General features: G+C 41.9%; 1 protein-coding gene across 2 annotated transcripts in view; it reads right to left on the bottom strand.

Moving 5' to 3' along the window:
* The window catches only part of LOC133657516 (cGMP-dependent protein kinase 2), a 166,862-nt gene that overhangs the window by 39,956 nt on the left and 102,197 nt on the right, over positions 1-24,709 (bottom strand). For both annotated transcript variants that reach the window (XM_062058951.1, XM_062058952.1), the window contains exons 14-16: positions 9,037-9,126; positions 4,128-4,269; positions 510-673 (exon numbers count right to left, since the gene is read on the bottom strand). In XM_062058951.1, the coding sequence (XP_061914935.1) occupies positions 510-673; positions 4,128-4,269; positions 9,037-9,126 (396 nt within the window). The remainder of the gene's footprint in view (positions 1-509; positions 674-4,127; positions 4,270-9,036; positions 9,127-24,709) is intronic.

The raw sequence follows: 24,709 nt of genomic DNA, 5'->3' as shown, positions 1-24,709 counted from the left end.
TGTAAGTGGGACAGTCAGTTACTTTGAATTAAAGATTCATATAAGAATCAATAGGAACTGCTTGGGTCATTTTGACCCCACTTGTGGAAGAGATGGGTAGTGATACAAAAAGTGCAATTTCTTAAAAGAAAAAAGAAAAAGAAAATGGCTTCCTGTCATAACATGTTTACAATGCATAATACAACTTCTTATTTTAAATGTTTTAAGGAAAAACAACCCGTGGGATAATTTTTCCTGTGGAAAAGGATTAATATGTAATATTAATTTAAAGATATTTAAATTTGTGGAAAAATTGTAAGGGCAATAAAAAATATATATATAATAAGTCTACTAAAATGAACCCCCTGTTGAAGACCTCTGCTTTAACATGTGAAGCTATATTGGCCAATATTTATTTATGTTCAATAATTCCTAAAACCACACCACAGTCATAAGTTCACTGCCTACCCTGTCATCAACCTCAAACAACAAACACAAAGGCAAAAAAAAAAGAAAAAAAAGTGACTTACTTGCCAGTTAGGAGTTCAAATATGAGGATGCCCAATGACCAGCAATCAGCTCCGAAATCATGGCCCTTGTTCATGATGACTTCTGGGGCCACATACTCTGGGGTCCCACAGAATGTCCAAGTCTTCTTTCCAAGACCAATCTTTTTAGCAAAGCCAAAGTCTGCCTGTGGAAATACAAGACATAAAATGACACTGCGGTGGAATTCTCAGGGCACTAAATCAATCGCAACCGGACTGTTCAGTTTGTCTTAAAAGACGTTTCGCCTTTAATATAGCCATTCTATAATGTTGTGGCATGTCCCCACCTTAGAGGATAAATATAATGAAGCCTACTCTGATGAGAGACAAAAAGTGTCCCAAAACAATCTGAGCGGCCCAGTCGTGGCTGATTCAATGTGCTCAGATTATAATGACCTGATGAATGAAAATACTCACAGAACTGTTGTGATATAGTAAATACAGTAGTACTTCAATTTACGAGCTCAATTGGTTCTATGACCAAGCTCCTAACTCAATACACTTGTATCTCAAACCAGTGAAATACATTTTAATCAATTGAATCCATGCTTGGGCCACTAACACGGGACAACTTTAACATTTAACATGGATGTAAAAAACCCAAAAACAACCTTCAGATAAGAAATATTGTTTGAAAAACATTACAATAGCATTCACTACAAACATCTACAGAAGTTTTATGTAGCAACGTAATAATAATGTACAGCAGTTATCTCTTCTGATTGACTGAAGGGGACTTTCTTCTGTGGGTCTCTTCTGATTGGCCATCTCTTTAGATCAAACATGGACAATGAGACAAGTTACCAAAGAGGGAACGCGAGAATGTGAACAATGTCCATAAGTTTGGCTTATAGAGAGCAGTGTGCAATAGTGTTGAAAAAGCAGATATTCCTAGTTATGCTATTTCCAACATTCAGAGTCTTGGGGGAGAAGAGTGGACACTGCATTTGAAGCAGCTTCAGGCATGGACAGGAAGCTGAGGCACTGATTGAGGATGAAACGTCAGCAGTGCCAACGGAGGACATCGACAAAAAGGCTGTAGAAACTGGACTGCTGCTAATAGTTTCCAATGATTGGAAAACAGAGTTATTTCATTCTCTACTATGAGGAATTTCCAGCGAGTAAAACCCGATGTTTTTGGGTGGATCTTACAGGTTTCACTTTGGCAATTGCTACGCCAGCTAGCAGTCTGGGAAGCTTGTAAATAAAATGTATCCTCACAATTTAAAACATGACAAAAAACTGAGAGACTACCTGTGTTTCAAATTACTCGTAAGTTGATGTACCACTGTACTGACTAAATTCAATTACCTTTAAACTTGATTACATTTAGATTAACTTTATTTAAAAAGGGACAATATATATTAATGACCATTTGACATGTAATAATGTGAGCGTATAACCAATGGCTAATTTCCATCTTCAGTTCTTTGGCAAGTTAATGTAACACAGTGCCTGTGTTTTTAAAGATGTAAATCTCTGTTGTTTTACACTTCTCTTATGTATTTTAAAATGTATGTCTTAATGTATTTATTTTGAAACTGCTCTGTGACATGTGCTGTTGACCTCTTGGCCAGGTCACCCTTGTGAAAGAGATCTTGATCTCAATGGGTTTTCTTATCTGGTTAAATAAAGGTTCTAACAATGCAAGCCTTGTTCACACTGCAGGTCAATTCTGATTTTTTTGCCCATATGCGAACTGTACCAGATTTGTTCATGTCCGTGTGAACAGTAAAATTCAAAATGTTTCATATCCAACCCTAGGCCCCTTTTGTATGCGGAAAGAAATCGGATATATATGCGATGCGTCCTCAATGTGAACGCTCCCGCGCTAAGGTCGCATTTCTCCAACCAGCACGTCAACAAAAAGCGATAAGTGTCATTATTATTCGCTACAATAGACGTACAAAATGAATAGTTGACAATGGAGCAGAAAACAAGTGAACGTAATATGTTTAGGGAACTCATGTGAAAATTCCACCACTCTTGTCTAAGACTGCTTGCCAACAGACACGTTTTTCAAGCAGACGTCGAAGCAAAATACTTGTCCTCTTCATTTTTAATCGTCTACGCGCAATAATTCGCTTCAGAAAATGTAGAGTTTGATTGCACAAAATCCTTGAAATTGCCATAAATACAGCAGTAGTGAAGTGAAAGGAAATGAATTATATTTATACAGCTTTTTTTCTCTAGTGACTCAAAGCGCTTTACATAGTGAACCCCAATATCTAAGTTACATTTAAACCAGTGTGGGTGGCACTGGGAGCAGGTGGGTAAAGTGTCTCGCCCAAGGACACAACGGCAGTGACTAGGATGGCGGAAACGGGGATCGAACCTGCAACCCTCAAGTTGCTGGCACAGCCACTCTACCAACCGCCCCAGTACTGAGACCGACTAGTCTGGAAGCCATTTTTGCTTCCGTAAACATTGCAGTGTGTGCAACGTCATGTCCGCATGGGGATCAGATCGTGTTCACATTAGTAATCACATTTTATTGCATTTTCAAAAAGGCCACCAAAAAGATAGGTGTTGACAAAAAAATCCAGCGTGAACATAGCCTAAGACTAATTTATTGTAAACCTACTACTACGCAGATTCACAATATTAAAATACACAATTCCAAGATTTAGGTGGCAAAATGTGGTGTTTTAGACAGCCACTGCCACAAATTTACCTTACAAGGCCACATACTATCCTATCAACTGTACTCATATACTTTTGTTAGAACAAAAGCCTGGTTTACATCAGTGGTCCCCAACCTTTTTGTAGCTGCGGACCGGTCAACGCTTGAAAATTTGTCCCACGGACCGGGGGGGGGGGGTATTTTTTAATTTGTATTTTTTTTCATAAAGAAATACAATCATGTGTGCTTACGGACTGTATCCCTGCAGACTGTATTGATCTATATTGATATATAATGTATATATTGTGTTTTTTATGTTGAGTTAATTAAAAAAAAAAAAAAAATAATATTTTTTTTAATTTCTTGTGCGGCCCGGTACCAATCGTTCCGGTGGTTGGGGACCACTGGTTTACATGATCACTAACATTTTGCTAATTGTGTTTGCTAGGTTCTTTACAGAGTCAGTAAAGTATGTAATTAATGCATGTGCCATTTCACTTGGGTATGTTTTAAAGTTTCCATATATTTGTAGTTCCTTGAGTTAGAGTTTCATTGTATGTTGTTCTGTTCATTTATTTTCATCCCGATTTCTTCAGCATTTCCTTATACATTGCTAATTGTATACATTCTACAATGTATATATTGAAAAAAAGGCTTTTGTATCCTAATTCTTTGGTTACTTTGTTTTTCAATAAAGTGAATATGTGTTGACTATATGCGTTTTAGATTGTTGACCTTGTCTGATAGGAACAGGATCCAGTAGTTGTCGTCGTTTTTATATAGAGGTGCACAGGTACAGCCATTATCCAGAAAACTGGTGTACAACACAAGTTGACTTTCCTTGATTTGCAGGGAAAATCCCTGTTTTCTGTGTGGATATGGAGTAAGCATAAAAGTAGACAATATAAAAAATACCATAGTTTGAGCTGTAGAAAGAAACAATAGCAACAAAGCAAAAATTGGAACTGCAGACTTACCATTTTGACATAACCTTTTGCATCAAGGAGAAGGTTTTCTGGTTTAAGGTCTCTGTAGACGATACCCATTGTGTGGAGATAATCAAAGGCCTCTAAGACACAACCAGTACAAAATCTGGCAGTGGGCTCATCAAAATAATTCCTAGTTGGAGACAAGCTCATGTCAAGGAACCAGATACAGTAATGCATGTGTTCTACATTATACACTCTCAAAGGTATTGAAACGGTGAGGCTTATTAAATTTTTTTTGCCACAGTGAAAATAGTCTTCGGCCTCAGACGCTGCCGAATAGGACCTTGGCTCCGAGAAGGCCTGGATTTCGCCAAAAGGGTTGTCACCCCCGAGAGGTAACACGCGCTGCCAAATAGGACAAATCCTTAAAGGGGAAATGCACTTTTTTTTAGAATTTTGCCCATCGCTCACAATCATTTTGAGTGACACGAAGACAAAAGTTTTATTGTTATTTTCCGCAATACTTCATTTAAGTTCCGTAATCCGTATTACACTTAGACTTAGACAAACTTTAATGATCCACAAGGAAAATTGTTCAACACAGTAGCTCAGTTACAATGATGGAAAGTGTAAGGATGGAAAGGACAATGCAGGTATAAATGGACTAATATAGCTATAAAAAAATATAATAATATATAGTATAATAACCAAGCTGTAGCAACATTGTTATTGTGAGAGCGAACACTGAGGAACTCTTTTTCTATCGTAGTAACACATTGGCGTGTTTCGGTATTAGCTGTAAAAGCTAACTACGGCCAGAGATAAACTGGCTTCTACAACAACACGAAATGCGTTTGGGTTTGTAATGCAGAACACTGCAATACGACACTCATGTTTACTGCCTGAACAATCATGAACAATCATATTACAGTATCTGTAAAGTATTAGCACACATTTCATGTTTTGTTTGTACACAGCTGAGCTAGCCAGACACCGTATATACTGTAGTTGTACTAACACGCATGGCATGCTGCGTATATCATGGTCAATATTAAAGTGACTCACTCAATAGACAGTTGTTCGTCTGGTCCAGCTGGCCGGGGACGTTTCCTTTTGATTTCGGGTAAGCAATCCATTTATGTCGAAATAGCTCTTCTCCAAATTCCATATTTATAGCGTTAAAATCGCTTTCAACCACCTCTCCTGGCTTCTGTCTGCTCCAACTCTTCCTTTGATTGATACAGCTGAATATACACTAAGCAGCTGTATATTTAGCTTCAAAAGTATAAGGTAAATCCTAATTTTTCTAAAAATAGTCGTCTTCGTTGTCTGTTACCAAGTCTGCCATGATTAGAAAACACACTCGTGTTTGATTCCGGAAGTAGGAACACACATGTTGCCATAAGTAAGACAAGTGCTGCTATGGAAACAAAAATCAATGCGCAGAATAAATCAGTCCTGGAAATTATTCAAATCATCAAAATACGGTAAATATTGAACATATTACATATTGTTATGAAAGTGTCTTTTACCCTAATATATAGACTTACATTGTATATAAAACTTTGCTAGAGGGTTTTGAAGTTGTTTTAGAGGGCGTTGAAGGCTACAACTGTGACTCCCATCTGCATCTTTTAAGTTTTTTTAATCTTTAAAATTGTAAAAAAAACAAAAAAAGACGTGTGTTCTTGTTTCTCATAATGATTGAGAACGGTAGGCAAACTAAAAAAGGTCCCGGGTTTTGTAAGGTCGCCGATTTCCCATAAGGTCCAACATGTACCCAAATAGGACAGGGACGAGGCCATCTTTTCGGTTAATTTTCGACCTTTCAGGACCCCTACAGTTCGATTTTTTTAGATTTGTATTTAAAGGGACAATACATATTAATAAACATTGTGAGATTATACCCAATGGCTAGTTTCCATTGCTAGCCCGTTGGCAAGTTGATCTTACAATTAAGACAAATATTTAAAACATAGTACACAGATTCACAATTTTAGAATGTAAACAGTTCAAAAGGTGATGTTGTAGACGCTCACTGCCAAAAATGCACCATGTACATTACATGAATACATAAAATGTATCAAATACACACTGCATTTCATATACATGTGATAAATAGGACTTTCCCGTACCCCGCATGGTTTAAATGGGTTGAATTCGGAACTCCTCAATACTTATAAAACCGGATTAGGGTTAAGAAAAATGATGAAGTCCTTCCCTAATATTTAGCAGGGAAGGTAATTTGGCTTGGGGTAATTTTGCAGCGCTGGACGTAGTTCTAAACAACGGCTGAAGAATCCTCACAACATACCTGCGTCTAACCCCCACCGAGCTTCTGCTCGTTCTAGCTGGGCTCCTACCTACAGTCCTAAGAGAGCGCCAAACCTCCAAACTCGCAAACGAGGCCCTGCCAGACATCAAGAATCTTGTTCAAAACTCCCGGCTAGACCATCAACGCTTACCATCCCAATGGCGCTTTTCGCGCCATGCAGCTAAACTACATGACTCCAATCAGGGTATAGTATTATGGCCTAAAATCTATATTGTAATATGTATCACAGCCTCTTGCAATAACAATATACAGTATATATCATTTCGCATATTAATGATAGAACTATTTCAAAACGGTTACAGAGGCTCTCAATTTGATGTACCTGTTAACATAGTGGGGAAGCTACAAAGCGTTGAGGACGCGGTTGTTCACTTGTCGCCGTCAAATTTGCGGGACAAAGACAGATCAACATGCATTTTGATCAACATGCATTATCACGATATGACGATAGTATTAAAAGCTCTATCTTCGGCCAAATTTTTATCATATATTGTCTATATCGGGCAAGCCTAGTTAAATCCTATGGTTTTTGCCGTCAAAGTCCTCCTGCGTCCAGGCACACATTTCAGGAGTTTGTATAGAGTAACAAAGAACCAAAAACATTTTGGTAATCATTAAAATATCAATTGAACTACTGTAGTATTGAACACATGTTGATACTGTACAGTCAAACCTGAGTTTGCAATAATGGTAATAATCTGTGTACCCGCAGAGAAAAGTAGTGTTATCAAGCTTGTCTTTAGCGGCCAGTTGTATAATGCGGCCATTTTGCATTCCGGAATAGTTTTGTACTCCGTACAGTGGCCACCAATATCAAAATTTGCTGCACTGATGCATGATATTGATAGATTGAGTCTAGGTTGTTATTATTTAGTTGTTTACACATTTTAGGATAAATTTGCTAAGATATGAATTATTTTCTTGAATTGCTCTCTTCCATTAAGTTGAATAATTAGGGATGTCACAATCAACATGTTTGGCTTCCAATCCTGATCTAATTTTTTTTGGCCCCCAATCAGGTTCGATACATTGCCAAAATATAATATATTTGAATGTTTAATAGCAAGTAACTAAAGTAAATAATATCACATTTTTAAAAAGCTTATCTGATTGAATGTAGAATGTGTATTGTATTGTATTTGTATTTGCATAGTATTGTTGTAATTTCTTTTATATAAAAAAAGTGGCTAGTACTCAAACAAAGGCAAAAACTACTCTTGGTATCATTTTGGTTTTGCGCTCAAAGCCTTCCTGTACCAAAGAGACTTATACCCTGAATTTGTAAACAACATTAAAATATATATATATATATATATATATATATATATATATATATATATATATATATATATATATATATATATATATATATATATATATATATATATATATATATATATATATATATTTTTTATGTAATTTTTTTATTTATTTTTTAATAAAAAGAACACGAAAAACAAAATATATTAATCTAATCACTTCAGTACCGTTTCTAAACTAATACGACAGTACTCTAGGTATCGATAGTATTGACATCTGGATCGATTACCCCTACTTTACTTTGAAGCATTAGCGGTTAGCTTCTTGTGTCGTCCTGTCAGATGTGTGTGTGTGTGTGTGTGTGTGTGTGTGTGCGTGTGCGTGTGCGTGTGTGTGTGTGTGTGTGGGGGGCATGCTTAGCCATTGCCTTTCCCTTAGTCCTCTAGTAATAATGGTACACAGACACAGGTACTTTTATAAGGTGTTAAAAACATCTCCATAGTTCATATACACGTGTGCATTATCCAAGTTGATCTCTGTTGCCACGCAAACATATACATAGGGGACTGTAATGCAATTTGTATGACATCCTGTCGGGTGACGGCACTATAACAAACACGGCGGTAGCGGCAAGAAAAAGGCATATTGATGCCTCTTTATGTCAATATAGAGCGAAAGTAGCAGTTCATTTACGCTTAAACAAACAAAAGGTACATTGTAGGTCTTGCTGGATTCTGAATTGCTTATATACACAGCTGAATGCAAGACTACGGTTAATTTTTTGACTTTTTCTTTAACAAATTCAAAACATGGCACGAACCTACGGTATTATTAACTGACACAGTCGCGGTAATGATTGCTTTAGAAAAACAAAAGGATTTATTGAGATTTTTCTAATTTCCAGTGTGAAAACAAAACCAAATGAAGTTGATTGATAAAGAGACGATGAATAGCATATATAGCAGCCGTGAGACGATCAAACATAACTTTTAGCGTCATCACCTGGTACATGTTGGTGTGTTCACAGCATTTGCACAATCGTAAGCATTTAGTAGGAGGAAGGAGGCAGTGTCAACAATGCTGTGGAACCTTCCTGTATGTTTCAAACCACACATCACTTATCCATTGCATTCTTTAGACTCATAGTGAGCTAGTGAAACTAGAAAAACATTTGTACAAAAGCTGAATAAAACACTTAAAAAACACACAGTATCACTTAGCGTTTTTACATTGTGATAAGGTTTGTACACTAAAGCATATTTTTATTGAATCTGTGGTTCGTAAATCGAAAGGTTTGTACAATGTTTGCAAATCCCCCGCCCCCGTGTGACATTTTAGTACTGTAATGTACACTTTACTCACATGTCCCGCAGCACAGTCCACAATTCTCCACCAAGACACACCTCCAATAGCATGTAGACACATTTATTGTCTCGAAATGTCCGAAATAACCTAAAATGGATACAAAAGAAGATCAATATGGAAGCAGTGTCCTGATGTTTAATGTGTTTGTTTTAACATCATTGCTGTAATTTTCATTCTCGTGTCAAATTGTCACATTTGTCATATATAGTCGAGAAAAATATATTATATTCTTTTAATGCACACAGAAAGTTTGACTTAAAACATGCACATCTACGGTGTTTGTCATTTTTCTGACTAAAACACAACACACTGTTATTAACCTTGTAGTTTTACCCCGTTAAGTCTGATTGCGTGAAATTTATAGAATCACCAAAAAATTTGGTATACACCTTTAGGCGACTGACATGCACATGTATATAACGTTTAAGCAAGATTTTATTTATTTTGTAATGGCCGCCATCAAGCGAAGCGTCTTCGCAAGAACACAGGCTAGACTTGGCCACTAATTGCCATAAGTAACTGCACATTTGTTTAAAAATGTAACAATAACGTCGCAATGATAAACTGTCTTAAAATTCCCTAGAGGTTAGTGTAACTGTTGTGTCATTTCAGTCATTAAATTGTGACAACAAAAGCTTTTTAAATTGTTGTACATTTTGGTTTACTTAAAAGTATGTGCCTGTTCAATGCTTGTATGTGTAACATGTTTGTACATGAACATATTCGTTAGACGTTTGGAACGTTGGGGACCGAATGGCGGACGTCTAGAGATAAGAGTGCTAACAGAGAAGTGAAATCTGAAAGAACTTCCTTTTGTAAATCCTACCATTGGTCTACTAAGCAAACATGGTGAATATAATTTGTTTCAAACTGTAATGTATTCTTTTTGTATACATGTTCTTACAGGTATTATTGTAACTGTTGACAGTTTTCACAGTGTTCTCTGTATCCCACGTCACACTGTGCCCCACCCAGCATGTGATTTAAAGACCAAGCAAGAGCAATAAAATCATTATGGACAACAGTACCAGAAGAGTTGACCCTTTTTAGACCAGTGTAGTTACTGTTAGTAGTACCATCTAAAATTTTAATTATCGTAAAACCATGATTGATTACCAAACTTTGGAAAAACTCAAGGTGATATTGCTCATTTCCTGGAGTAGCAGCTAGAGCACAAATTGCTAGCTAGCCTAAATGCTAACATGCATACAAGACACATTAATGTATTTACCCATTACAAATAGCAACAAATGAAAAAATACTCTAAGACCTTTACAAATAAAATGGAAGAAGATAAACATATTTAAAAACTTACTTTAAGAAGTCAGAACAATATTCAATGTTCTTCCGCCAATAATGTATATTGCGTGTCTGTTTATTAATTTAGAAATAAAACCGGGTTAAAATATTTCAGTGTTTGTATACGTTTTTTTAACACACTCAACACCATGACAATATCAATAACTGTGATAAGAAATATATTTAAATATATAAAAATCATACTTTTACATTCCCAGTCTAATGAATACTAAATAGGAACTGCACTTTTTTTTTTATTATTTAGTTTATTGTTCACAATCTTTATGAGAGACAAGAACACACTTCCTTTTTTTATTAGGATTTTAAAGATGATAAACGCTCGGAAGAATTGGCTAATGGGAGTCACCATTGTCGCCTTAAAAGCCCTCTAAGACAACTGCAATACCCTCCATCAATGTTTTGTATACACACTGCAAGTCTATATACGGTATAATGTAGTAACGGACACGTTCATAATAATATGTAATATACTCAATATTTACCGTATTTTGATCATTTTAATCAATGCCGAGACAGACATCTTCCGTGCATTGATTTCCGTTTCCATAGTAGCACACGTCCGACAATTTGTGTTCCTACTTCCGGATACAAAACGCTTGTGTGTGTTCTAGTCATTGCAGACTTGATAACAAACAACGAAGACAACTATTTTTGGACAAATAAGGATTCACAGCCTTATGTTTTTGAACCTAAATGAAAGAAGGATGAACTGATGCTTTTAGAAGCAAGCACAAAGAAGAGGGTGAAACGTTGAAGCAGACGGAAGCCGATAGAATGAGGTGAAAGCGACTCGAAGCTGCAAATGTGGAATTTGGAGACAACTGTCCATCGATTGAGTTACACTTTATGTTGATAATGATAAATGCAGCACGTCACGCGTGTATCATGCTGTAGACCAGGGGTCACCAACGCGGTGCCCGCGGGCACCAGGTCGCCCGTAAGGACCAGATGAGTCGCCTGCGGGCCTGTTCTAAAAAAAAAAAAATTTTTTTTTTTTAAAAATTAAATCTACATAGAAAAAACACAAGATACACTTTCAATCAGTGCATCAACCCAAACAACCCCCCCCCCCCCCCCCCCCCCATGCACACTCATCCACACCCACTCACACAAAAGGGGTTATTTCTTTCTGCTACCAATATTCTGGTTCCCACAACATAGACATGTTGTGGGAACACAACCCACACACCCGGTATGTGGGCTTGTATTAAGCCTCAGGGAGTTGAACGCCCCTGCCTTACATAGTTCCGGGTCACCCTTGGGCAAGGTGTAGCACCCGAATGCCCCCCCCCATCAGGGTTACGATACCCCCCATGAACTACACTAAAAGAGGATGCGTTACCCGGCCCGGAGGAAGCCCGGGGCCCTCCTCCGGAGCTAGGCCCGGAGGTAGGGCTCGTCAGCGAGCGCCTGGTGGCCGGGCTTGCCACGGAGCCCGGCCGGGCACAGCCCGAAGAAGCTACGTGGACACACCATCTTCTCTGCCACGTGGGCCCACCACCCGCGGTCGGAACCAGTGGGGTCGGGTGCGCTGCCAAGTGGATGGCAGTGAAAGTGGAGGCTCCGGACGGACCAATTCGGGGCAGCAGAGGCTGACTTTCGGGACGTGGAACGTCTCTACGCTGGTGGGGAAGGAGCCTGAGCTGGTGCGAGAGGTGGAGCGCTACCGGTTGGATCTGGTGGGGCTTACCTCTACGCATAGCAAGGGCTCTGAAACCACACTCCTGGACAAGGGATGGACCTTGTTCACTTCTGGAGTTGCTCAGGGTGTGAGGGCACAGGCGGGTGTGGGGATACTCACGAGTCCCCGGCTGAGTGCCTGTACGTTGGAGTTCACCCCAGTGGACAAGAGGGTCGCCTCCCTTCGCCTTAGGGTTGGAGGGGGGAAAACTCTGACTGTTGTTTGTGCATACGCACCAAACAGGAGTTCAGAGTATTCAGCCTTCTTGGATACCTTGCATGGGGTCCTGTATGGGGCGCCGGCAGGGGATTCCATAGTCTTGCTGGGGGACTTCAACGCGCACGTGGGCAATGACAGTGATACTTGGACTGCCGTGATTGGGAGGAACGGTCTCCCTGATCTGAACCTGAGTGGTGGATTGTTATTGGACTTCTGTGCTAGTCACGGACTTGCGATAACAAACACCATGTTCAAGCATAAGGATGCTCATAGGTGTACCTGGTACCAGAGCACCCTAGGCCAAAGATCAATGATCGATTTTGTAATCGTATCAGCTGATCTGAGGCCGTATGTTTTGGACACTCGGGTGAAGAGAGGGGCTGAACTGTCAACTGATCACCATCTGGTGGTGAGTTGGGTTAGATGGTGGGGGAAACATCTGGACAGACCTGGCAAACCCAAGCGTGTAGTGCGGGTGAACTGGGAACGTTTGGAGGAGTCCTCTGTCCGGAAGGACTTCAACTCCCACCTCCGGCGGGACTTCTCTGCCATCCCTGTGGAGGTTGGGGACATTGAACAGGAATGGGCAATGTTCAAAGCCTCTATTGCTAAAGCTGCAGCTGCGAGCTGTGGCCAGAAGGTCTTAGGTGCCTCAAGGGGCGGTAACCCTCGAACACCCTGGTGGACAGTGGTGGTCAGGGAAGCCGTCCGACTGAAGAAGGAGTCCTACCGGGGTATGTTATCCCGCGGGACTCCGGAGGCAGTTGCAAGGTACCGACGGGCCCGAAGGGCAGCGGCCGTGGCTGTGGACAAGGCTAAGCAGAGGGTGTGGGAGCAGTTCGGGGAATCCATGGAGAAGGACTATCGGGCGGCACCAAAGCTGTTCTGGAAGACCATACGGCACCTCAGGAGGGGGAAGCAGGGAACCATCCAAGCTGTGTACGGCAAGGATGGGACTTTGCTGACTTCAAGTGAGGAAGTCGTAGGGCGTTGGAAAGAGCACTTTGAGGAACTCCTGAACCCAAATACATCAGACACACCCTCCCTGATAGGAGCAGGGCCTGAGGATGATGGGGGATCGACGTCGATCTCTCGGAGTGAAGTCACTGAGGTAGTTAGACAACTCCACAGTGGCAAAGCTCCGGGGGTTGACGAGATCCGTCCAGAAATGCTGAAGGCTCTGGGTGTTGATGGGCTGTCTTGGTTGATACGCCTTTTTAACATTGCGTGGAAGTCTGGGACAGTGCCGAGGGAGTGGAAGACTGGGGTGGTGGTTCCCCTTTTCAAAAAGGGGGACCAGAGGGTGTGTGATAATTACAGGGGTATCACACTACTCAGCCTCCCTGGGAAAGTTTACGCCAAGGTACTGGAAAGGAGGGTCCGGCCGATAGTCGAACCTCAGATTCAAGAGGAGCAATGTGGATTCCGTCCTGGTCGTGGAACAACTGACCAACTCTTTACGCTTGCGGGAATCCTGGAGAGGGCCTGGGAGTATGCCTATCCAGTCTATATGTGTTTTGTGGATTTGGAGAAGGCGTATGACCGCGTCCCTCGGGAGATCTTGTGGGAGGTGCTGAGGGAGTACGGAGTGAGGGGAACCCTGCTGAGGGCCATCCAATCTCTGTACAACCAAAGCGAGAGTTGTGTCCGGGTGCTTGGATGTAAGTCGGATCCGTTTCCAGTGGGGGTTGGTCTCCGCCAGGGCTGCGCCCTGTCACCTATCCTGTTTGTGATTTTCATGGACAGGATTTCTAGGCGGAGTCGTGGCCATGGCGGAGAGGGTATACGTCTCGGGGGGCTAAAGGTTGCGTCACTGCTGTTTGCAGATGATGTGGTCCTGATGGCACCTTCGGTTCGTGACCTTCAGCTCTCACTGGATCGGTTCGCAGCCGAGTGTTCAGCGGCTGGAATGAGGATCAGCATCTCCAAATCTGAGGCCATGGTTCTCAGCAGGAAACCGATGGTTTGTACAGTCCGGGTAGGGGACAGGACTCTGTCCCAGGTGGAGGAGTTTAAGTATCTCGGGGTCTTGTTCACGAGTGAGGGAAAGATGGAGAAGGAAATCAGCCGGAGAATCGGAGCAGCTGGGGCAGTATTGCAGTCTCTCTGCCGCACTGTTGTGACGAAACGGGAGCTGAGCCAGAAGGCAAAGCTCTCGGTCTACCGAGCTATCTACATTCCTACTCTCACCTATGGTCATGAAGTGTGGGTAATGACCGAAAGAATAAGATCGCGGATACAAGCGGCCGAAATGAGTTTCCTCAGAAGGGTGGCTGGCATCTCCCTTAGAGATAGGGTGAGAAGTGCAGTCACCCGAGAGAGACTCGGAGTAGAGCCGCTGCTCCTTCGCTTGGAAAGGAGCCAGCTTAGGTGGTTCGGGCATCTCGTGCGGATGCCTCACGAGCGTCTCCCTAGGGAGGTCCTCGTTGCACGTCCCACTGGGAGGAGGCCCCGCGGCAGGCCAAGGACCAGATGGGGGGATTACATCTCCTCTATGGCCTGGGAACGCTTCGGGATTCCCCAGGAGGAAGTCGCAAATGTTGCTCTGGAGAGGGAAGTCTGGGGTTCTTTGCTGGAGCTGTTGTCCCCGCGACCCGATTCCGGATAAGCGGTTGAAGATGAAGATGATGAAGACAACACATCTGCAAGGGACACAGTCCCTGAAGCACACATGATTGTATAGGCTGCTGGTCCACTAACATTTTCATTAATTACTATTTTTTATGTAATTATTTTTATATTGTTTTACTTTCTTTTTTATCCAAGAAAATGTTTTTTATTTATTCATCTTATTTTATTTTATTTTTAAAAAAAGGGCCTTATCTTCAACAGACCAGGTTGTCAATGAAATTAGATTTGTTTAAAGGGTTTTTTAAACCAGGCCCAGTCCAGATAATGTTCAAGTCGGACTCAGCAACACACACCTTCATTCATGTACACAGAAAAAAATTAGGGAACACAACAGATTGCATATAATTTATAAACAAAATTACATTTTCAAAATAAGCATTTATGTACAGTCCAGATTATGTCCAGGGCACTCAAATTAGGGAACACAACAACAGATATCATATAATCTATAAACATAATTATACTTTCAAAATAAGCCTTTGAGGACTTCTCATCTTTTTTTTAATGTTTTTTGGCATCATTATCGTTTTCAACCATGTAACTTTCTAAAGTTAGAAAATACTGAATAAATGTTTTAAAGAAAGTAATACTAAGTGAATATCTGTTTTTGGCCTTAAAAATAAACATTTTACAGAGTACTATAATTAAATTGACTAAATCAGGATTGTCAATGAACTCTCCTAAAATAACAGAAACCACATTAAGCATCATAAACAAACCAATCCTTAAACACATTTTTTCAACTTCCACCCAAAACAAAGACACAATATGACAATACCAAAACAAATGCAGGGTGGATTCAGGCTCCTGACAACAAAATCGGCAATCATCTGACTCTGTCATATTCCATAATTTTAACATTTTCCCTGTGGGTAAGAAGTTATAAATAATTTTAATTTGAAAATAACGATTTTGCACATCGATAGTGGTTTTATAGATTAGTTTAAATATGGCATCCCATGGCAACGGGCAGTCAAAAAAGTCCTCCCATTTTTCATTTGTGTTGTATGAGGCAGCCTTCAAAGATTTCTTTATTAAATAAAAATTATATCTTTTTCTATTTATTTTAGTTCCTTTTTGCCAACTAGAATTTCTTATTAGAGGTTTACAAACTAATAATTTAGTAGTTCCATAATTAATTATTTGTTTCCATCTTTTCCCAATTACTCCAGTTAGTTGATAAAATGAAAAGCTTGAGCAAGCATCACCATACATAGTTTTAAATTCATTATACTTCATAATTTTACCATTCTCATTGATAATATCATTGACAAAAATGATTCCTCTTTCAAACACATTTTTCCAAAAAAAAAGGCTTTCCATCTATTACAATATTAGAGTTCATCCATATTAACTGCTGCAAAATATTGTCTCTTTTTTCTGGCACATAAAATTGAAAACACCACTATGAGTGGATTGTTTCCTTTATGAACCCCGCCATGTTTCCCAGCAGACTCTCTGGGAGGGGATCACTTGTAAAAAAGGATACAATTTCTTTTGATACAGTACATGTTTTTTGTCCAACAGGACATTTGTGTACCACTCAATGTTTAAATACATCTTTGGAACAATTGATGCTTTTAAAGACAGACACATAGCTTCAAGGTTGAGAAGTTCCGGCCCCCATATTCATACTCTTTGTACAAAACCTTTCTTTTAATCTTTTCTGGTTTGCCGTTCCAGACAAAATCGAAGACCCTCCGCTCATAAATCTTAAAAAAGTTTTGTGATGGAGCTGGTAATGACAAAAACAAATAAATAAATTGAGGAATAATTAACGAGTTGGCAATAGACATTTTACCATACAAGGTTAGGGATTTCCCTTTCCATAATTGCATAATTTTGTCCAGCTTTCTTAGTCGATTATCATAATTTACTGAGCCTAGATCTTCCAGATTTTCTGGGACAACACCAAGTATGTTAACTGGTCCATCTGTCCACAAAACAGGCACTTTGCATTCCATTCGAAAGGACGTTCCCTTTAGATTTCCGATCCTTAACATTTTACATTTATCATAATTAAGCTTAAGGCCAGATTGCTGTGAAAATATGTCCAAAAGATTAAGAAGGTTCCGCAAACAATGAGGAAAAATCTTATCTTTGTGAATCAGCCTTTTCTGACATGAACTTCATCAAGAACAAACACAGAACACGCCTCACTGATGCACATCTGCAAGACTCACTCAGAGTTGCAGTGTCAAGTTACACACCAGAGTACAACACACTAGTTAACAGCATGCAATGCCAGGCTTCCCACTAACTGACAAAGAAACAGATAACAGATTTGGTGTCCAGTTCAAAGTGTGACATGATTTAAAAATTTGAGAGTTTACTTTTGTATTTTACATGAGTTATTATTTGTACAAACATGGTGCAAAGTAATTCATGATTTGTTAAAAAAAAATGTTAGTGGCTAGCTAGTTAAAATGGGATATTGTGATTTCACAAGACTGTCTTAGAAGTGATCATTTGAAAATGTTCAATTTGAAAAATGTGCACTTAGAGAAAATATAAAAATAAAGTGTTGCATATTGATATTTATTTGTTTCTATATATATTTATTGTGATAAATCATTAAGATGATCAGTGTTTCCACAAAGATAAATATAATTAATTATTAATAATAACAGAGTTAAAGGTAAATTGAGCAAATTGGATACTTCTGGCAATTTATTTAAGTGTGTATCTAACTGGTAACCCTTCCCAGCAATCAGTACCCAAGAAGTAGCCCTTGGTTTCAAAAAGGTTGGTGACCCCTGCTGTAGACAAACAAAATATGAAATGCGGGCTGATACTTTACAGTTTCTCTAATATGGTTGTCCATGTTTTTCAGTCAGTACAGATTAGTGTCTTACCGCACTGTGTTGTGTATTACAAACTCAAACGCGTTTCCTGTTGACCTAGAAGCCAGCTCATCTCTCACCAGGGGCGCCGAAAAGGGGGGGTAAAGGAGACAGATTCTTGGGGCCCATGATGGAGGGGGGCCCAGAGAGGCCCCTAATGATGATGAAATTATAATACAGGGGGCCCTGTAAAGATTATTTTCATGGGGCCCAAAATCCCTAGCGGCGCCCCTGTCTCTCACCCTAGTTAACTTTTACGGCTAACCTGCTGCATCATGCTCACTCTCACCTGGATGGTGGGAGGGGCACTGTGAGGATCAAGTTTTTTGATTTCTCCAGTGCCTTTAACTCCATTCAGCCAATTCTGATGAGTGACAAGTTGCTCAGGATGGGTGTCAGTTCATCCATTGTCTCCTGGATCACTGATTACTTTTCTGACAGGCCCCAGTTTGTGCGACTGGGAAGCTCCCTGTCGGATACTGTGGTCAGTGGTGTAAATAAATAAATGATAAATGGGTTATACTTGTAGAGCGCTTTTCTACCTTCAAGGTACTCAAAGCGCTTTGACAGTATTTCCACATTTACCCATTCACACACACATTCACACACTGATGGCGGGAGCTGCCATGCAAGGCGCTAACCAGCAGCCATCAGAGGCAAAGGGTGAAGTGTCTTGCCCAAGGACACAACGGACGTGACTAGGAAGGCAGAAGGTGGGAATTGAACCCCAGTAACCAGCAACACTCCGATTTCTGGCACAGCCACTCTACCAACTTCGCCACGCCGTGTAGGTGCTCCACAGGGGACCGTCCTGTCTCCTTTCCTGTTCACCCTGTACACCTCAGACTTCCAGTATAGTTCCAGGTCCTGCCACCTGCAGAAATACTCTGACGACTCTGCTGTGGTCGGGTGTATCAGAGAGGGACGGGAATTGGAGTACAGGACACTGATCGCTGACTTTGTGGAGTGGTCTCAGGCGAACCATCTGGTCCTTAATGTGGACAAGACCAAGGAGCTGGTCATCGACTTCAGGAAGAGAGTGACCCCGGTGGAGCCCATCAAGATCCAGGGCCGGGAAGTGGCAGTAGTGGAGCAGTACAAGTACCTGGGAGTCCACTTGAACAGCAGACTGGACTGGAAGGACAACTGCAAAGCTGTTTACAAGAAGGGCATGAGCAGACTCTTTTTCCTGAGGAAGCTTAGGTCCTTTAATGTGTGAAGCAAGCTGTTAGAGATATTTTATCAGTCTGTTGTGGCCAGTTCACTGTACTTTGCAGTGGTTGGTTGGGCGAGCAGCACCAGCAAAAGGGACTCAAACCGAATTGATAAACTGATCCGGAAAGCCGGCCAAACTATTGGCACGCAGGTGGAGGCATTTGTGTCAGTGAGGGACAGGAGGACACTTGGCAAACTGCTCGCCATCATGGACAATCCTGCCCACCCACTCCACCTGACAATTAAGGGACAGCGGAGCTCATACTCCAACAGGCTCCTTCAACTTCCTTCCCGCACTGTGCGATTCAAGAACTCCTTCATTCCACACTCCATCCAGCTGTATAATCACTCGCCATACAGCAATAGATGACATCTGCCTATTACCTGACATGTTAGCTACTTCTCTTTGTTTATAATGTCTATTTTCTATTTCCTGCTGGATCTCTCTCTATTTTATGCTGCTGCTGTCACATACTGTATACTGTATATACTGTAATATTGTACATGGTCATTGGTATATATTGTATATATGTTATAGACATAATATATCTGTATATATATTATTTTGTACACATATTATGTATGTGCGGCGTGGCGTAGTGGGTAGAGCAACCGTGCCAGAAACCTGAGGGTTGCAGGTTCGCTCCCCGCCTCTTACCATCCAAAAATCGCTGCCGTTGTGTCCTTGGGCAGGACACTTCACCCTTTGCCCCCGGTGCCGCTCACACCGGTGAAATGAATGATGAATGAATGGTAGTTGGTGGTCGGAGGGGCCGTAGGCGCAAACTGGCAGCCTCGCTTCCGTCAGTCTACCCCAGGGCAGCTGTGGCTACAAATGTAGCTTACCACCACCAGGTGTGAGTGAATGATGGGTTCCCACTTCTCTGTGAGCGCTTTGAGTATCTAACAATCGAAAAAGCGCGATATAAATCTAATCCATTATTATTATTATATATGTTAGATTTTTTTATCGCTATATTAGTCTATTTATACCTGCATTGTACTTTCCATCCTTACACTTTCCATCATTGTAACTGAGCTACTGTGTTGAACAATTTCCCTTGTGGATCATTAAAGTTTGTCTAAGTCTAAGTCTAAGTCTAATCCTGAAGCACGCCGATGTGTTACTACGATAGAAAAAGAGTTCCTCAGTGTTTGCTCTAACAATAACAATATTGCTACGATTTGGTCATTATACAGGTTGCGGAACGTAAGTGAAGTATTGGTGAGCTTTTTAATGCATTTTGAAAGTGATTTAGATGTAGAATTGATTGCTCCCATTACCTGCATTGCTAACTACCAAGAATAAGCCGATTTTTACATGTTAGAATGCAAATAAAAAACAACCTTTCGTCTTCTTGTCTCATAATGATTGTGAACGATAGGCAACATTCCAAAAAAAAAGTGCAGTTCCCCCTTTAAACTGTATGCTAACATGTCTTACAAAACACAACCACACAGGGGGCACCAGGAATTGTGCCAAGTAATTGAGATGCCTGTAAATTGTCTATTTTTAACACACTAATTAAGTCTGGCTTAGCTGCTGTCTAGTCACTTAAGTGTGTGCTACAAAAGCTCACTCCTCCCCCTAAAATAGAGGTTGTTTTATGTGATAATAAAGAATTAAAGGAAATTTGCTGAGACAAAGCTCCTCTTGCTTTAAGGATGTGGTGTGTTTGTGTTGATTACCCTGTGAGAGAGCTTGTGGTTGGAGTTGATTATCATTTGTGCCGTACGGATAAGTCCTGAATAGCAAATAAAAGACTTTGCTTCTGACCATTTCCTGTAAGACTGAAGCTTGCCACAGAAGGCTAAAATTCAATGCAAGTGTTGATTATGCTGACATTAAAAGTACTACTTACTATAACATACTTGTAAATTAATACATACTAATTTAGTGTAAATGGTTTGTTTTCTGCATGAAAAAGTTTTGGCGTTTTTCCACAAATAAAATGCTTTACTTAAAATAGTTTGTCAAAATTCAGCCAATTTGTGCTGAAAAGGGAATATATTAAGTCACTAAGTAACATTTGTTTATTAAAAAGTCTTACTATAACATACTTGTAAATGAATACTTACTAATTTAGTGTAAATGAGGTTTGTTTTCTGCGTAAAAAAGTTTTGGCGTTTTTCCACAAATTAAATGCTTTCCTTAAAATAGTTTGTCAAAATTCAGCAAATTTTTGCTGAAAAGGGAATATATTAAGTCAGTAAGTAAGTAACATTTGTTTATTTATATATTTTTCATAGAAAAAAAACACATAGTGCTTAACAGCACAGTTAAAATATTAGACATTTCCCACAATATAAAAGGCTAAAATATATGTATTAATGTAAGAGACAATACAAAATCAATATAAAAAAACTATATAAAAAACACTGAATGAAATAATATAAAAACAATATAAAAAACAACAGCAGCCTAGGGGTAGCTAATTAAAAGCCTGAACAAATAAATGAGTTTGCTTTTGATGGTGTCAACAGAGTCAATAGAGCGCATTGAGGGCGGAAAATGGTTCCAAAGCATGGTAGAAACAGCCTGGAAAGATGGTCCCCTCTAATCCAAAAACAAATGTGGGGAACCTTCAGCAGATTCTGATCCACAGACCTCAGAGCTTGAGCCGGGTACAAGGCTGGATCAGATCACAGAAGGAGCCGGAGCCATGCAAGGCTCTGAAAACTAAAACCAGAATTTTGAACTTGCTCCCATAGGACACTGGCAGCCAATGTAGTTATTTTAGAATAGGGGATATATGGGTCCTCCTATTTGTTTGGGTCAGAATTCTCGCTGCAGAGGTTAGCACAAATTGCCAAGGAGAGAACTTCTTCTTGTTCAGACATGAAAACAAACTGGAACAGTAGTGAATGACAAGTTCCAAAACATTCTGTGACACCATTTTCCTAAGTTTAGAAATGTTCCTTAGTTGAAAGAAGCAGTTTCTCACCAGCTGCTTACATTGCTGCATGGATGTCATGTCCTTGTCAAAGATAACTCCCAAGTTTCTAAGGCTTGGCTTAGCGACTGGCCCAAGTCACCCAAGCACTGTTAAATCACTAGAAGGAAATCATCAGGTGCAATAACCAGTGTTTCTATTTTATCTGCATTAAGCTACAGCGAGTTATCGCTTAGCCATTGTTTTATGTCCACTAAACCAGTGGTCCCCAACCACCGGGCCGCGGACCGGTACCGATTGGCCACACAATAATTTTTAAAAAATTTTTTTATCAAATCAACATAAAAAACACAATATATACATTATATTATATATATTCCAATGGGCTTACCACCCATAGCAGGTGCAATGTGAGCTGGGCGGCAGCCGAAGGCAGGGCACCTGGCGGTCCGATCCTCGGCTACAGAAGCTAGCTCTTGGGACGTGGAACGTCACCTCGCTGGGGGGGAAGGAGCCTGAGCTAGTGCGCGAGGTGGAGAAGTTCCGGCTAGACATAGTCGGACTCACTTCGACGCACAGCAAGGGCTCTGGAACCAGTTCTCTCGAGAGGGGATGGACTCTCTTCCACTCTGGCGTTGCCGGCAGTGAGAGGCGACGGGCTGGGGTGGCAATTCTTGTTGCCCCCCGGCTCAGAACCTGCATGTTGGAGTTCAACCCGGTGGACGAGAGGGTAGCTTCCCTCCCATAGTCGGACTCACTTCGACGCACAGCAAGGGCTCTGGAACCAGTTCTCTCGAGAGGGGATGGACTCTCTTCCACTCTGGCGTTGCCGGCAGTGAGAGGCGACGGGCTGGGGTGGCAATTCTTGTTGCCCCCCGGCTCAGAACCTGCATGTTGGAGTTCAACCCGGTGGACGAGAGGGTAGCTTCCCTCCGCCTTCGGGTGGGGGGAATTGTCCTGACTGTTGTTTGCGCTTACGCGCCAAACAACAGCTCAGAGTACCCACCCTTTTTGGATTCACTCGAGGGAGTACTTGAGGGTGCTCCCCCGGGTGATTCCCTCGTTCTACTGGGGGACTTCAACGCTCATATTGGCAACGACAGTGAAACCTGGAGAGGCGTGATTGGTAAGAATGGCCGCCCGGATCTGAACCCGAGTGGTGTGTTGTTTTTGGACTTTTGTGCCCGTCACGGATTGTCCATAACGAACACCATGTTCAAGCATAAGGGTGTCCATATGTGCACTTGGCACCAGGACACCCTGGGCCGCCGTTCCATGATCGACTTTGTAGTTGTGTCATCGGATTTGCAGCCTGTTTTGGACACTCGGGTGAAGAGAGGGGCGGAGCTTTCTACCGATCACCACCTGGTGGTGAGTTGGCTGCGATGGTGGGGGAGGATGCCGGGCAGACCTGGCAGGCCCAAACGCATTGTGAGGGTTTGCTGGGAACGTCTGGCAGAGTCTCCTGTCAGAGAGAGTTTCAATTCCCACCTCCGGAAGAACTTTGAACATGTCACGAGGGAGGTGCTGGACATTGAGTCCGAGTGGACCATGTTCCGCACCTCTATTGTCGAGGCGGCTGATTGGAGCTGTGGCCGCAAAGTAGTTGGTGCCTGTCGTGGCGGTAATCCTAGAACCCGTTGGTGGACACCGGCGGTGAGGGATGCCGTCAAGCTGAAGAAGGAGTCCTATCGGGTTCTTTTGGCTTATAGGACTCCTGAGGCAGCGGACAGGTACCGACAGGCCAAGCGGTATGCGGCTTCAGCGGTCGCGGAGGCAAAAACTCAGACATGGGAGGAGTTCGGGGAAGCCATGGAAAACGACTTCCGGACGGCTTCGAAGCGATTCTGGACCACCATCCGCCGCCTCAGGAAGGGGAAACAGTGCACTATCAACACCATGTATGGTGAGGATGGTGTTCTGCTGACCTCGACTGCGGATGTTGTGGATCGGTGGAGGGAATACTTCGAAGACCTCCTCAATCCCACCAACACGTCTTCCTATGAGGAAGCAGTACCTGGGGAATCTGTGGTGGGCTCTCCTATTTCTGGGGCTGAGGTTGCTGAGGTAGTTAAAAAGCTCCTCGGTGGCAGGGCCCCGGGGATGGATGAGATCCGCCCGGAGTTCCTTAAGGCTCTGGATGCTGTGGGGCTGTCTTGGTTGACAAGACTCTGCAGCATCGCGTGGACATCGGGGGCGGTACCTCTGGATTGGCAGACCGGGGTGGTGGTTCCTCTCTTTAAAAAGGGGAACCCGAGGGTGTGTTCTAACTATCGGGGGATCACACTCCTCAGCCTTCCCGGTAAGGTCTATTCAGGTGTACTGGAGAGGAGGCTACGCCGGATAGTCGAACCTCAGATTCAGGAGGAACAGTGTGGTTTTCGTCCTGGTCGTGGAACTGTGGACCAGCTCTATACTCTCGACAGGGTCCTTGAGGGTGCATGGGAGTTTGCCCAACCAGTCTACATGTGCTTTGTGGACTTGGAAAAGGCATTCGACCGTGTCCCTCGGGAAGTCCTGTGGGGAGTGCTCAGAGAGTATGGGGTATCGGACTGTCTGATTGTGGCGGTCCGCTCCCTGTATGATCAGTGTCAGAGCTTGGTCCGCATTGCCGGCAGTAAGTCGGACACGTTTCCAGTGAGGGTTGGACTCCGCCAAGGCTGCCCTTTGTCACCGATTCTGTTCATAACTTTTATGGACAGAATTTCTAGGCGCAGTCAAGGCGTTGAGGGGATCCGGTTTGGTGGCTGCGGGATTAGGTCTCTGCTTTTTGCAGATGATGTGGTCCTGATGGCTTCATCTGGCCAGGATCTTCAGCTCTCACTGGATCGGTTCGCAGCTGAGTGTGAAGCGACTGGGATGAGAAT

This window comes from Entelurus aequoreus, linkage group LG09 (assembly GCF_033978785.1).
Source record: "Entelurus aequoreus isolate RoL-2023_Sb linkage group LG09, RoL_Eaeq_v1.1, whole genome shotgun sequence".
Lineage (NCBI taxonomy): Eukaryota > Metazoa > Chordata > Actinopteri > Syngnathiformes > Syngnathidae > Entelurus > Entelurus aequoreus.
The sequence above is the reverse complement of the archived record's forward strand: the minus strand, read 5'-3'. Positions and strand labels throughout refer to the sequence as shown.